The 14,654-nt window shown below is 40.2% G+C and overlaps 1 protein-coding gene across 3 annotated transcripts in view; it reads left to right on the top strand.

Moving 5' to 3' along the window:
* SEMA3D (semaphorin 3D) overlaps window positions 1–14,654 on the top strand; it is a 133,025-nt gene that overhangs the window by 71,259 nt on the left and 47,112 nt on the right. For all 3 annotated transcript variants that reach the window (XM_030291165.4, XM_012568866.5, XM_072919126.1), the window contains exons 6-8: window positions 4,019–4,112; window positions 7,389–7,517; window positions 13,344–13,486. In XM_030291165.4, the coding sequence (XP_030147025.2) occupies window positions 4,019–4,112; window positions 7,389–7,517; window positions 13,344–13,486 (366 nt within the window). The remainder of the gene's footprint in view (window positions 1–4,018; window positions 4,113–7,388; window positions 7,518–13,343; window positions 13,487–14,654) is intronic.

The raw sequence follows: 14,654 nt of genomic DNA on the forward strand, positions 1-14,654 counted from the left end.
GTCTGCACATACTTTCCTTACACACATACATTCAGAGTTCAAGATGAATCTTGTAGTTCTATCTTTTAATGTACATATACCCTTGGCCCACAGAGGGATTCCTATGCCTTGTGCACAAGAGTAATGAACACTTAGAAAAGGGTCTCTGAGCCTGAGTGCAGGGACAGCATCTCAGGACTTTGCAATGTGTTGCAGTCTGGTCACTAAGGAGGTGTTGGGTGTTGTCCATCACTAGTGGCATATTCCTGAGTTGAAGTTAGCAGCTGACTGGTCTTCATTTGCTGGTGACAAAGAAATCTCTATCCTAAGTGGTAAATGTTTGAGACCTAACCCCCAAAACAGAAAAATTCTGTTGTTGTGTCTAGCAGCCACTTTGTACACAAGTCTCTTTTTAACTCTTATATGTATCACACTTTGGCTATATTTATCCCACTGGCGCTGTTCTCAGACAGTGTTGAGATGTGACCTGTCTGGCTGATTGCCTGTGGTGCAGGTCTCCTATGCTTCTATAGAAACAACTTTCTCTTTTTTTCAAGGCTGAGTAAAATTCTAGAATATAAGAAATTACATCTAAAGTTACTAAATCGATTAACCTGAAACAGAATAAGAATTACAGAATGGTTTGGGTGGAAAGGGCCCTTAAAGACCACCCAATTCCAGCCCACCTGCTATGGGCAGGGACACTTTCCACTACACCAGGTTGCTCAAAGCGCAGTTCAGCCTGTCCTTGAACAATTCCAGAGACAGAGCACCCACAGCTTCTGAGTAACCTGTGCTGGTATCTCACCATCCTCACAGGGAATAATTTATTTCCAATATCTGATCTAAACCTATCCTATTTAATTTAAAGTTATTCCACCTTGTTCTGTCACTTATACATGGAATCAAGGGAAGATCCTCATGGAAGAAAAAAAGGGGATTAATGCTTGCCAAGACTGAGATCTGTTATTATGTACCCCACAATCTGTGGGTTGGATGACCAACCCACAGGGGGGCTTCCTGTGTAACAGAAAACTGAAGCTGTGAGAAATCTACACAGTAGTGTTCTTCGCCTAACAAACCATTAATGCTCCTGGTATTGTCTGGTATATGGTGTATAATTTGGCTTACAATGAAATAATTCTGTAGACTTCTTTGCTTTGCTTCTTTAAATATTCCAGTTGAAGCAACTGAAATTTTAGATCCCTTGTATCATGCTGATTTCTTAGCTGAATGATCAAATACACAGCTGAATAGACCAGAACAGCTCTCAGCAAGAGTATAAATAAGGCTCTGGTTTACCTCTGGGTCATTAGCAAGATTCCTTATTCCCTCTATCATTGCCCTACTTCATTTCATCTACTTCATTTGTGAAGGTTGTTTTCACCAGACCTTATGAAATTATGGATTTGGTCAGACTGTTCAGTCCGGCAGCCAGTCTAGACAAGGGGTCTGTCTCAGCTAGACACGACCAATTACCTTGTGAGAGGAAATGGAAGAAGAATCCTGGCATTGTATTTCCTAATCCCCTCACTGTCCCCCAGTCCTGCCTCTCCCACATTCCTCCTGGTTGCTCAGCTGCAGGGCTAGGTTGGACAGTGTTCAGCACTTCTCCTGCCTCTTCTGACAGAGCGGCTCTTCTACAGCCTCCAAATGACTTATCAGCCTTGCATGACATCAGGCATATTTTCCCTTTCCTTCTTGGAGGTCCAAACACCCTTCAGCCACCATCCTTCCACCGCCTCTCCAGATAAATGTGACAAGGCAGGAGGGTGCTGAGGATACGCACAGTGATATTAATTTGACAGGCTGTTGAAAATGTCTTCTCATAGGAATTGAAGCCAGGAAATCCATTCTCTTAGAATTTTTTTTTTTTCTGTCCCTCAACTTTTAAAAAAAATTAAAAAAATTTAAATCTCTGGTTATAATAACAGATAATGAGTGTCTGGTAATTAGCAACCTCTCCAGGAAGATGTGGGATGCTTGGGAGAGCCAGACCCTGAGATAGCCTCATGGAGGCTGGGAAGCCAGGCAGTGCTCTGCTGACCTTTGAAAGCTGCTGGTGGATCTGCACAGTGCTCTCCTGGCCAGTGCCAGTGCTGTGAAAACAGAGAGAAAAACAGTGTGTATCAGGTGACTCAAAACCACACCAGACACTGCTTTTGAAGCAGTACAAATCCCCAACGGGATCACACAATTAAAGGGGATTAAAGTTCTTGTCTTGTTATTGCTCGAGTCGCTGCCAAAACTTCTCTTGGCTGGTGAAGAAGAGGCTTGGCCTGGTTGGTGCTGTTAGCCACAGCTCTCCAAGGGATGCTCTTTTCTTTGAAAGCTTTGCCCAAAATGAAAGCAGGAGGTTAATTCTGTGTGAATGCCTGGTAGTGTCCATTAGTTTGTCTGGGTGAAGTCTGAAATATTTGATGTTGATCAGTAACTCCCTTGGCCCCCTGAGTACTGCTGGGCTTGCAGACAGCCTCTTCACATGTGATAAGGCAAGGGTTCTCTGGGCAACTCAGGCTTCCACATCCTAGAACAAAGAACAATGGGACACCAGCATTGTCAGAAAAAAATTGCCTAATTTTTAGTTTAGTTTTGTCCTTGCTGTACTCACTTCATCAGCCTGAGAATTTGGTTGCCCTGATATTCCACAGGTTTGGGAAGGTAACGAGTTTTTTGATGATTAAATTCCACTTCCTACGAGCTAGGATTGCTGGAGGAAATTGAATTTATGTTCCCAGATTGGAATTGATTTTTCTTTTCTCTTAAGGAGCTTAATTATTCAATATCCTGGGCTTTTGTCTTCTGAGCCTAGAGAGTTTAGGAGGCACCTCAATAACATAGAAAGGTTTGGTCATTTATAATCTGATGTGCATTAAGGATGAATTGAATTAATGTGTTGTGAAGTCTAATCCTATGTGGCCATCTTTGGACATACTTGCTTGTCATTTGTACTCTCCTGGCCTCTTGCAAGGCAGAGATATGGAATAATTAAAATAATTAAAATCACTTCACCCATTTTTAATTGTTGAAATAATGGAGATGTTTTGATTTTTTTTTTAAAACTAACTTTGAAATTTTGTCTCTATAATACATTGATTAGATTTATGAGCACTACTGGGATTTTAAATATCACTTTAGGTAGGAAAGCATGTTAAAGGAAAGCATGTTAAAAGCAGTTCTATAGGCAGTCTCTCCTCTCTGAATGGCAGCACAATTCTTAAGATGAAGTCTCTATATCTGCAGAGAATTCACTTTACTCCTCTGAGCTATCAATTTGCCTTCAGCAGGACTCACTATGGATTTCAGGTTAACTGTACTTTCAGGAAACCATTGAAAAGGCAAGTAAAAAAATCCCTGTTGGCAGTTCAAAACTATGATAAAGCTTCAAATGGATGCCTACGGGAATGGAGTTGTTGATTCCTCACTGAAAACATTGGCAATAATTTTTAAATAACTTATTTTCTTTATCTTCCTCTATGCTCTTGTTCTGTGGCCCAGGAATTAATCATACTGTATTTGGAAACTAGAAGGAAGAAACTATTCTGATATCTCTTGTATCTTTAGTCTTGTTAAAAATAATAAGAGAGAGCATATGCTGCTTTCATTTTAAAAGGGTCTGAACTGTGTCTGTTGTGAACATTATTCAGCAGTCCCTGGAGAAATTTCAGAGTCAGCCAGAATCCCTTCAGGGTCTCCTGTTGCAACACAGTCTATCAGCACTTTCCCAAATAGAAGCCAGTGCCTTTTTAGTATAATCCAGCTTTTAATTGGAGTAGAAATGAACAATGCATCTCTTTTTTTCTGTAAAAAAATTGTGGTTTTTTCTAAGATTTGTGTTTCACTATAGAATGACCAGGATACAGTAAAACACTGAGTGAAAAAAGCCAGCTACGAAACAGACACAGACTGTAAACATCACTGCTGAGATGGCAGCCACATGATCTAACACACCTTCACTTTGTACGCTGGCAGAACAGGCTGTCCGAGTGAGTTTTTCTCTGTAGCCACACCAAGATAGTGAATTTTTGTTTATTCTCAGGAGATGGTATTCCGTTTGGATACCCAGAACCTGGAGTCTGGCAGGTTGAAGTGTCCCTTCGATCCCCAGCAGCCGTTTGCTTCAGTGATGGCAGGTAAGGAACCACCAGAGCCAGGTGCTGCCATTGGACCTGTGATGGCTCTGTGCAAGCCCAGGGGCTCAGCAGATGCCACTGCTGGAGCTTCTCTGGCACTGGTCATGTTTCCAGGGCTGGTTTGTGCTCTCAGAGCTGGGGAAGCCTTCAGGCTGCAGACACCAAAGAGCTGGAAGGGCAGCAGTGCAGACAGAGGCATTGGAATGGCAGTGAAGCCTCTGTCAGCCGGGCAGGAAGGCAGCTTCACCCTCACCCAGTCACTGCTCCTTTAAGAGGACAACAAAAAAACCCACATGGACAGAGAGTGTTTGAAGCTCTTGTGGGCCTCTTTCTGCAATTATCAATATGTTCTGCCCTTTGAAGTCTGCTGACATGCACTATTTCCATAAATACGTTTCTGAGGTTTCTATTTGCTCGAGTAGCCACTTCTGAAGCCGGGAGCCGAGGAGCAGATAGTGCACTCTGCCTGCTGCGTGCATCTCAGCACTGTGTGGTCTGACATTTGGGGCCGAGGAATGTCAGCTTGACCTCTGGATTTCAAATCACTATAAGAGCTACTTTTGTCTTGGTTTGGTTCACAGCTTTGGACAATTTTCATTTAGCTTGTCTGTCGAGCATATGAATACAAGATAAGAGTGAAGCACCATGACGTTTTCATTTGCAGCCAAAGAGCAGTGGTGACAGTGCTTTGAAGTATCGGTCACTCTGTGTTATAAAAAGAATATGACTAATGTTCAGTCTTTATTTTCAGATAATAAGATAGATGATTTGTGATTCTGACCCTACAGATGGGGCAGGACTTCCTTTATTAAAAACAATAGATTAAAGCCTGTGCTTATTCTTCTCAGAGACCCCTAGTACTCTTTAATGACCGTGAAGTCTATTTTTAAAATGGGGGTCCAGAAACTTTAACTTTTTTTTCTTTTTTTTAATGCAAGCAGTAGAACTCTGTGATTTATTACAGCATTGCCTAATTTCAGTAGCACTCTCATGCTTTGGCTGTTGTATTAAATCTTGTGAAATGAAGAAGCTGCTGTCTTTTATCTACCTAAGACATGAACTTTGTTGCATAACAATTTTTGAGCGAGATAAAGTTAATAGTCAGGGTATTCTAGTATTCCTTTTTTGACTGTTGGTAGTGTCAAGTGCTTCACAGTAATGTACAAGGAGCACTGTAAAGAGTTACAGCACTGACCAGAGAACGTGTTTTTAGTCTGTCTTTGAATGGTTACCTTATTCCCAAATTAACTAAGAAAGCAGTATAGTCCATGTAAGATGTTGCTCTGGAGCTTAGGTGAGATAATTTCTCATTTCTCCCACTAATGAGCAAAGTAACCTTGGCATGTCACTTCTCTCCATCTACTTTTATTTATCTGCCAAATGGCAGTAAAGATTACTTATATAATTCAGAGAACACTTTTTATTCAGTTATACATTTATACATTAAGTAATATCTAACTATATTTTGACTCACATATGTAAGTTAATGCAACTGAGTAATTTTCATTCTTTGTAGAATAAGTAATCTGAGTAGTACATGACATATGACTTAAAGTCTAGTTTTTTGACTAAAAAATCACCTGTTCATCATCCATCCTCTATTACAAATTATCACTCACCAAAACTGTTCAGGATGCTACAGGAACTTGGAATGAGAGATACCAAATGCCAAGAGAAGTGCTGAAAATGCCTTGTCAGCAGAGCCTAAGCAAGGATGGAGACTTTCTGTTGGCCCTTCAGATGTATCGATCACACAGTGCCTGTCAGTTAGCAAACACCAATTACCCTGCCCATTCCTCATTATGACAAATACCTTTCAGAATGCACTGTTGTTTCTTTACAAAGGCAACATGCTGTCTGAAAGATGTGCTTTCCACAACTGTCATGGAAATAATACAGAAGTAACAATAATAATGAGGTGAAAAGAAAGGTTATAGATCTTTTTTTGACAAATAAAGTGCTTGTGGATCATGGGTTGTGGGTTGGTTTGTTGATTTTTTTTTCCCCCTTGATCTTATTTTTTAAGTGCATTTACATCTTTCGCAAATGGAAGCACAAACGTCAGTGTTGAATGGTATTTATTCTGCATTCACACTCAACAAAGGCTTCTCTTTAAAAGATCTTGTGAAATGTCTCAACCCTGGATTTGGTTATCCAGAAAACCTGGATGAAGAACTTTTGGAAAGGGATTTTCATGTATCACGTAGCTTTTTATAAGATTATAATTTATGAACATGAATTTTTTTTTGTTTTTATGAATTCTAGGGATTTGTTTCAGCAAGTTATTAAACAAAAAAAAACACCCCAACAAACCCAAAACACCTGTCTAACCAATAAAGCTGGTTATTTTTCAGAAAAAAGGAGTCTTTTAAAGTGCTCTATGTGGTTAAAAGAAAAGGTTCACAGTGATACTGTGTCTTTGCTTCTTTTTGGAAAGAATCTGAGAGAAGGGAAACTCAGATCTGAAGACCTGAAGGGAAACAGAAAATATTGTGCATTTCTTAGCGTTTTCATTGCCCGCAAAAGGGGCAGGAGAGCAAATAGTGACTGCGGTTGCAGCAAGCTCAGGGCACTGTGTTATAGATGGAGTGTCCTTGTGAGGCAATTCTGGCTGCCTTATTCAAGTGAGATGTGTCATTTATTTTAGTGAGACCATTCTGTGTTAGAATGATGAGGATTTGTGTCTGTAGCCATATTCCTACCATTAACACAAATTCCCTGAATTTATGTCTGAATTCCTCTTTGTGAATTAACCGTTGGATGGAGATCCTTGCTCCAGGAGTGGGTCAAGCTGCAGCATTCCAGTGGGGAAGAATCCCTCCTATTTTTGTAGCTCAGGAGCAGCAAAGCCATCAGGGCCATCCATGGCAGCCCTGGGAACAGGAGGTAGCTGGAATGGACAGGTGGCCATGCCCTCCCCATGGCTCCCAGGTGCATGGGACTGGGAGTTCAGATTAGATAGACCTTTATACCCTTAAGAGCCCAGTACCTGTTAAAGCCTGGGATATATATTTTTCGGAGTGCCTAAAAGGTCTGAAAATTATGCGTTGACTGCATTACTTCTCAGACATATAATTACAAATATCACTCTCATTTAAATGTAAATAAATTCCCAGAACCAAAAAAACCATTAAAATATGGCCCAATAATATTTTTAAAGCATTAAATTAGTTTATAGACCAATTAAACACAGGTGTTGTTCACCCAACAAAATGTAAATAGTCTTAATTTTTTTATGCCACAGCTGTAGGAATGCTATTTCTTTTTAATTTGCAGATGAGTATCTTTATGCTGGAACAGCTTCTGATTTCCTTGGCAAAGACACTGCTCTGACACGTTCTCTGGGCCCTTCTCACAACCACCATTACATCAGAACTGACATTTCTGAACATTACTGGCTTACTGGTAAGTTCCCAAACATATGCTGTTGTCATTTGCATTGTCCCTGCCTCTGAAGTTAATAGCTCCTTCCTTATATAAATATATGTCCAGTAACTATAAATATAGATATTGTATCATGGAGTCTTTGGATTACGTAGCCTTTTTTAAAAAAGCTCAGTGGATCAGAAATGCACTTGAGAAAAGTCACAGAGGTGAAGATGCTAATTAAGGGAAGAGTGGGAGCATAAGACTTAATTATAGCTTCCATCTTTGATCTGTATATCTGTGTATAATCCTACAATTGAAATAATATCATTACTTAAATGCTTTCTATATCCAGTCTTGTCAGAATAATTTTTTAAACTGTATTTTCCAATCACTTGTTAGAAGCTGTTCTGTATAGCATATTGAAATGACTAGAAATCCCACATTTTTTGGTAGGAGGTCTTTTTTTTTTTCTTTTCCTTTTTTAGGGGGAAAAATACCCTTTGTTGCTCTGAGGATCATTTTAAAACCACTAAGGGCACACTAAAATAGCTTCTCAAGCAAAACAGTGCTTTTTCTTGCCTGTTAAAAAACACTGTGAGCTAGTAAACCCTCTAAAAAACTGGCTGCATTTGCACCCAACCAGTCTCAAACCACACACAGAGTAACATGGAAAACTTCACTCACAAGCTAGCCCTGCTCAATTAAAGCATCCCCCTTTTAGCTGTCAACTGTCTTTAAAGATGTGGCAACACTGGCCCTGGCTCAGGATGCCTGTGTGACTATTATGGGTGCAGTGTAAGGCCAGGGTCTGCTGACCACGGGGTTAAGTTGTCTTCCCAGCAGGCAACTTCTAAAAAGGATAATTTTGCCTCTTAACTCTTTGAGACTTCAACAAGATGAAATGTTCTCTTTTTTTATTTTTCTTAATATTTTCCCTACCCCTTCTCTTCCTTCTTCTTTATAGTTACCTTAAATTTCTATCTAGATGCAACTCCATAACCCCAGGATTTCTGCTGTGAGATAAGGAGAAAAAGAAAAAGCCACTTAAAAGTCATGTTTACCTTTCCAAATAGGAGATTGAATCTGCTGAAGAATCCACTGACCTATCCCACTTTCATTTCCTGTGCTGAAAATCTTTCATGTCCCACCTCTCCTATCTCATCTCTCGTTTCCACACACCCCTTGCGCAGTGCAGAGCAGAAATGGACTTTGATGTGGACCATGATGGGTCCTTCCAGCAGTCAGTTCTCTAATTCTAATTAGCCATGCAACTGCATATCCAGTTTTATCACTGATGGCCTGCAGATGCTCAGCATGAAAAGGTGACTGGGTATCTGCTTTCCTAAGGGATGCAGTAATAAGGTAAAAACAAAGGTTTACTGTGGTTTGGCCCTGAGGAGCATCTGGTGTAATCATTAGTATAGATATCCACATTGATGAGCACTACAGGGTTCAGTTCCTAGTCCAAAAGAACTTGTAGCTTAAAAAATACAATTCCAAACATTTCTTTCTCTTATTATTGTTTCTTCATGAGCAGTTTGAGGCAAGGAAGTCATACAAGAAAACAGAATAAACTGTAGGTTTGAGAAATGTTTAGATGTTTTAGTTCGGGGAGGGTGGTATCTGCCTTTCCTTTCTCATTTAGATTGATTCATGATTTATTCTGTTTTCACTTAAAGCAACTGTATTTGGAAACTTTTCTAAGGAGAACAGTATATTAATATGTCTGGGTCTGAAAAACAGCTTTAGTGTGCTAGACTGTGAGGTGAAAATTGCCCCACACTATATAAACACTGAAGACCCTATATATTCTTCAGGTTTACCTTGTTTCCAGCCATATAAAACCCTACAGCCACAATTCTGTCTAAGACTTCATAAACACAATCCATTCAGTGTTATACTAAGAGGCATAGACATAAACTAGGTGTTTTTAATATTTTGAAACAGTCCTTTTAAGGTTGGAGAAAATTTTAAATGCAACTTGAAATGACGGCATCATTTTTGCAATAAGCCATAGGGTGGCCAATATATTTCCACTTTATTGTGTAATGTTACCAATTACATACTTCTGTACTTTCAGCCGATACTGGTATAAAGAAAATATTTACTTGATTTCAGATTTAAAACTCCCATCTCATCTAAATCCCCTCTTCCCTAAGTCTACTGCCCATTTACCAAGCATGTGTTAGACCTCCAGTAAAAGTTGTACATACTTGGATAATTATACAATTGGAAATAAATTATTACCATGCATGACTCATGTTTTACTTAGGATAAGCATAAAATGTACAGCTTGTTTTCTTCAGAGTGTGAAGGAAGTTTTGCTATAATGCACCTTAATATTTTTAAAGTTTAGTCTTACTCTTGTTTCTGGAAACAAAATTATCCTTCCCTGAGGGAAGGGCGGTGAAGACAAAGCATGAGGGAAAAATGCGTGGGATACCTTCCAGTTCCTTACAGGGAATCTCTATCTTGACTAATTAAGACATGTCCTAATCTCGGTGCCTGAATAGCAGCTCCACAGAGGGGGAAGGAGGAAGGCAGCAAATCTTTCCCATGACTCAGGCTCACACGTGCTCGTACTCCTGCAAGGGTGGCACTGGAGCAGAGGGGAGCAGGGCTGGGCTCTCAGGCGTTCCCACAGCTGCTCCCTGGAGCTGCTTCTCCTGGGGACGAGGCACGTGGGGCTGGTGTCCCCTCTCCGGATGGAAAGCCACCCACTGGAACCGAGTCTGCCCCGTGCCAGCCCCGTGGGCAGAAGACAGCACCCTGCCAGCCCTACACACAGGCATCCACTGAGCAGCTGCACATTCCTCCCTCCTTCGTAGGAAGAGAAGGCCTTAGCTGGAACGAGGGCTTCCTTGAATTGCAGTCATCTCTTTTTTTCTTTCCTTTTCTCTTTTTTCATCAATTTAGTCGTCTTTTCCAGGGCAAAGTCTTGGAGGCAATGAGTTCTTTATATCCTGCGAACTTTGGATGGGATTCAGCTCCCTTAGCTCTAAAAGGCAAAAGCTAGCATCCTGTCTGAGCTCAGTCCTCTTGCTTGCCTCTGTAATTTACTGAGAGAAGTGACACTTCCAGAGGGTGACTCACCCTGCCTATTGTAGGAATCTGTCTCAAAATAGGATTATTCATTGTCACTTTGTCCCTCCCTGAGAGAGGACCTGGCTGAGAATGGGTTAGGAGCTTGACTTCTAGGTGGTTATGGTAAATGAGGTAAGCACTGTCCTTTGTATTCTGTCATGCCATGTATTTCTGGCAGCCCAACTACACAGAGGTGCTGCTTCCCACTGTTTCCGGTTGCTTTTTCATTTTTTTTTTTGAGTTCTGGGACAGCCACTCCTTTGTGGTTCCCTTTTTCTGAGCCTAAGTTCACCATAAGTTGCACTGCCAAAAATCACTGCTGGTTTCAGGAGGGAGTGATAGCCAGCAGGTAACCAACAGTGAATGACCAACCCAGCAGTAAAGGACCAGCTGGATCAGCTGTTCCCACCAGGCCACATGAAAAACAGCACAAGCAACACGTATACCATCAATGGCCAGAGCTCATGATGCCTTTAATCCCCAGCTCGGTTATATACAATCTAGCCATGAATTTATTTAACATGTGGGAAGAGCTTCTGCTGAAGCAAATAGTGGGAGAAATAGCTCTGTCTATGGGAAAACAAACAGTAGTTCAAAATCGTCATCATTAGTTTTTTCTCCCATTAAAACAATCCAAAAACCTAATTTACAGTTAGTTTAAATGCACTTTTATATGTTGGATAGATGGGTCAGAAAATATGAGACAAAGATCTCAATTGCAGAGCATTATGTGCTTTTGAGATCATAACCTGTTCCATTTAATTATTTTCACTTAATCTTCATATCTTTTACAGTGTATTTCTGTTTGAATTTAACTTTCAACTTCAGTGTTTTCAGTTGTGATTTAAAATTGCTAAATATTGGTGTTCCTTTAACTCATTAGAGATTCTTCTAAATCTGTTCCATAAACTGGTATGGAGACATTTATTTTTGCATTTGGCTTGCCAAGGAAAGCAATGAAGTTTAATCTTCAACCCCCCATACATTCAGGGTTTTGTTCTGTGAATGTGGATTAAGAAAAAAAGGATGTGACTTTCAAAAACGTGGTATAGAAGAATTTCACAGGTTTCCTATTAAATGGCTATTTTGCTAACCGCGTATTTAGGAAACCATACTAGAAGCATATTTATGTATTTATTCGTGCTTAGAGATCTAATCTTCAAAGTAGCCTTACAGGCCCTGAGGGGTAATGGAATATTTTCCTCAAGCTCATTTTGAAAGCCTAGCTTAAATTTATAGATCTTGATGCTTGCATAATTTCATTTTTTTCTGCTGACACCATTCTCTAGTGTCAGAAAGGTTTAAAATGGAAGCAGCACTGTGACTATTTTCACCCATAAATTTACTCTTCTGTCACAAAGGTGCACACTGAGCACTTAAACACATCCCATTTTGTCTCAGGTTCTTTGTCTCAGACTGCAAACTTTTGAATCAAGGACTCTCTTTTTGTTCTATGTGAACTGTAGAGTTCATGGTGAAAATTCCTCAAGGCTAATATAAAGTAACAATCATTATGAAAAGGACAAAGGCATGAAGATATATTGAAAGCTGATAATACTATTCCGCCATATAAACAGTGTGCTATGTTTGCTCTGCATTCTTGCACCACCCTCCTTATTGCTTTCTGCTGCAGCCTACCTGATACTGGGGGACAAAGACTGTGTATTTTATTGCTGAAAGAATGTATTTTAGAGTCAAGGGTCTCTTTGCACTGTATTTGTATAGCCACTTCTGTTTAAAGAAAAACATCATCGATCCAAGTGCTCTCAGAAGAGCTCATCTATTGCAGCACACTGGGGAATGTCTTAAAAGTCACTGCCCCCAGCAGTTGGTTCACTGGTGCAAGGCAAGGTTGTTGGCTGCTCTGCTGCAGTCATGGACCCTGGAATTGCTTCAATTTATGATTTTAGTGCAAAATTACAAGGAAAACAAACAAACAAAAAATCCCAATACCGAAAACAAAAGCCCTCAACTAGTGAGCATGTAGAGCAGGATTGGAGACCATAGATGAGGGAGCTTGGGAGCAGTGAGCAACATCTTGGCCCAGTAAGCATGTAAGCATGCCTGCAAGATGCAGGCAGACACCCACACTTGCCTTGGAGGAGACCAGGAATAATGTAATGGCCACAACAAGGCATGTTTTGCAAAAATCAGATTAAAATAACCCAAACAAACCATTACATTGATATAGTCAATCTGTTTTCAAGCACAAGGACCTGCGTCCTTAAGACTGACCAACCAGTTCTGGAGTTTGTGGTGCTGACTGCGGAATCCCAGCATGGCACTGTGTTGGATTTGGTAGATATAGTCAGTAAGATTGCTGTATCACAGATATGTGGGAAACATTCCTTTGCAAGCTATCTCTAGCCAACAACAGTATATTTCTGTATTCATAACTGCTGCCACGAGTAATTAAATTAATCTAAATTTTACCAGATCATTTCAGAAAATCTACTTAGCTTTATTTTGGTGGCCAGAGCAGTAAGGCAGATTTGTGTAGGCAATACTTTGTACTGAGAGTTACTCTGTTTCCAAACAGAGAATGATAACCAGTGCTGCATACTTTTGCAAGTGGTAGTAAGATCTATACACAAAAACATTAGCCTGAGAGCAAATACTTCAGACTCTGTGGTGGTTTTCACTTGGAGTTAGTAAAAAACTCACTGCTACATATCTGTATTTTTATTTCACTGAAAGAGGTAACATAAATGTGGAGTTTAACAGCAAGTACAAAGGCTTTTATTCAGATTTTAACCCCATTTTTCTTTTAATTTCCAGGAGCGAAATTCATTGGAACTTTTCCTATCCCAGATACCTATAACCCGGATGATGATAAAATCTACTTCTTTTTTCGAGAAATATCACAAGATAGTGGCACATCTGACAAGACAATCCTTTCCAGAGTTGGGAGAGTTTGTAAGGTGAGGACTATCTTTTTGATAAAAATTAAGCAATTTTGGTTTATTTCTGTGAGAAACATGTTTTCCCCTTTGTTACCCTATGAGTCACTGTAGTAATTTTTCTGAACATAGATTACTAATGTTATCTGAAATTTACTCATTAAAAATAGTCTTGATATTGACTGTACACATCTTTTAAAAAGCTAATAAGTTTATAAATTATAACCTTGTGTCCAAACAGTAAAGTATTGACCTTCAATGCAACAGTGTTGAGCTTTGTTTCATGAGCTTCCAGTAGGATGGATGAGTCAAAGTGTACACAGTGGCACGGTGTTTGTGGTTGTGTGGAAAGTGCCCGTTGATGCATGGACGTACAAACCCATTCCTTAGCTTGGCTCCATACACCATTCCTGGGCATTGCTGAGAGCTGGGATCAGTCATTTGTTTCTGCACATTCCTGATAACCTGCTGGGGTGAGAGGAGGCTAAGGAAGTATGCAGTTTCTGAGCTACACCCACATCTGCTTAGAGGTTTCCTCCCTTTGGAAGAAGAGCAATCCTTGACCTATTGGCCAGGAGGAATGAGACCCTGGGTCTCCTGCAATGTAAAAAGTTAATTTGGGTGGTGCCTGAAATCCTTTGAATGAACTCCTTCACTTTCTCCTTCATTCTGCTTGGGTTTTGGGTTTGTTCTTTATGAAAGATTTGTGCCCCAATGGTATATACAGACTCAGGCTTTCATGAGCTTCAGTCTTCTTGGAGAAGCAGCTCTGTCAAGTGCAGAAGCGTCCTCAAAAGATGAGAAGAAAAACATCATTCCTGCACATGAAGCCAGCAGTCAATGTAGTTTGCTGTTTAGCAGCCTGATGGTTTTACTGAGGTCTCTACTCACAGTGGTCAGAAGGGTTTATAACTTCTGTGTCAAATGCACACTCTGTCCACCCATGTCCCCATGGACATTCTGTCCTCTATTCTGTAGTAACAGAACCAGTTAGTAGAAGTGCTCCCATCCTGCCCTTGGGTCTTCAGGAATCACTGGTAAAAATCAGGAAAATTAAACTTGAAAGCTGCCTTTATATTAGTTACATAGTAAACATCAGCTTTGAGCAAATGTTTGTCTTGTGATAAATTAGATAAGAGCAACACCACAGAAGTCACACCAGTAGTTACATTTCTATGATTTTGTTCAA

Source organism: Taeniopygia guttata, chromosome 1A (genome assembly GCF_048771995.1).
Source record: "Taeniopygia guttata chromosome 1A, bTaeGut7.mat, whole genome shotgun sequence".
Classification (NCBI taxonomy): domain Eukaryota; kingdom Metazoa; phylum Chordata; class Aves; order Passeriformes; family Estrildidae; genus Taeniopygia; species Taeniopygia guttata.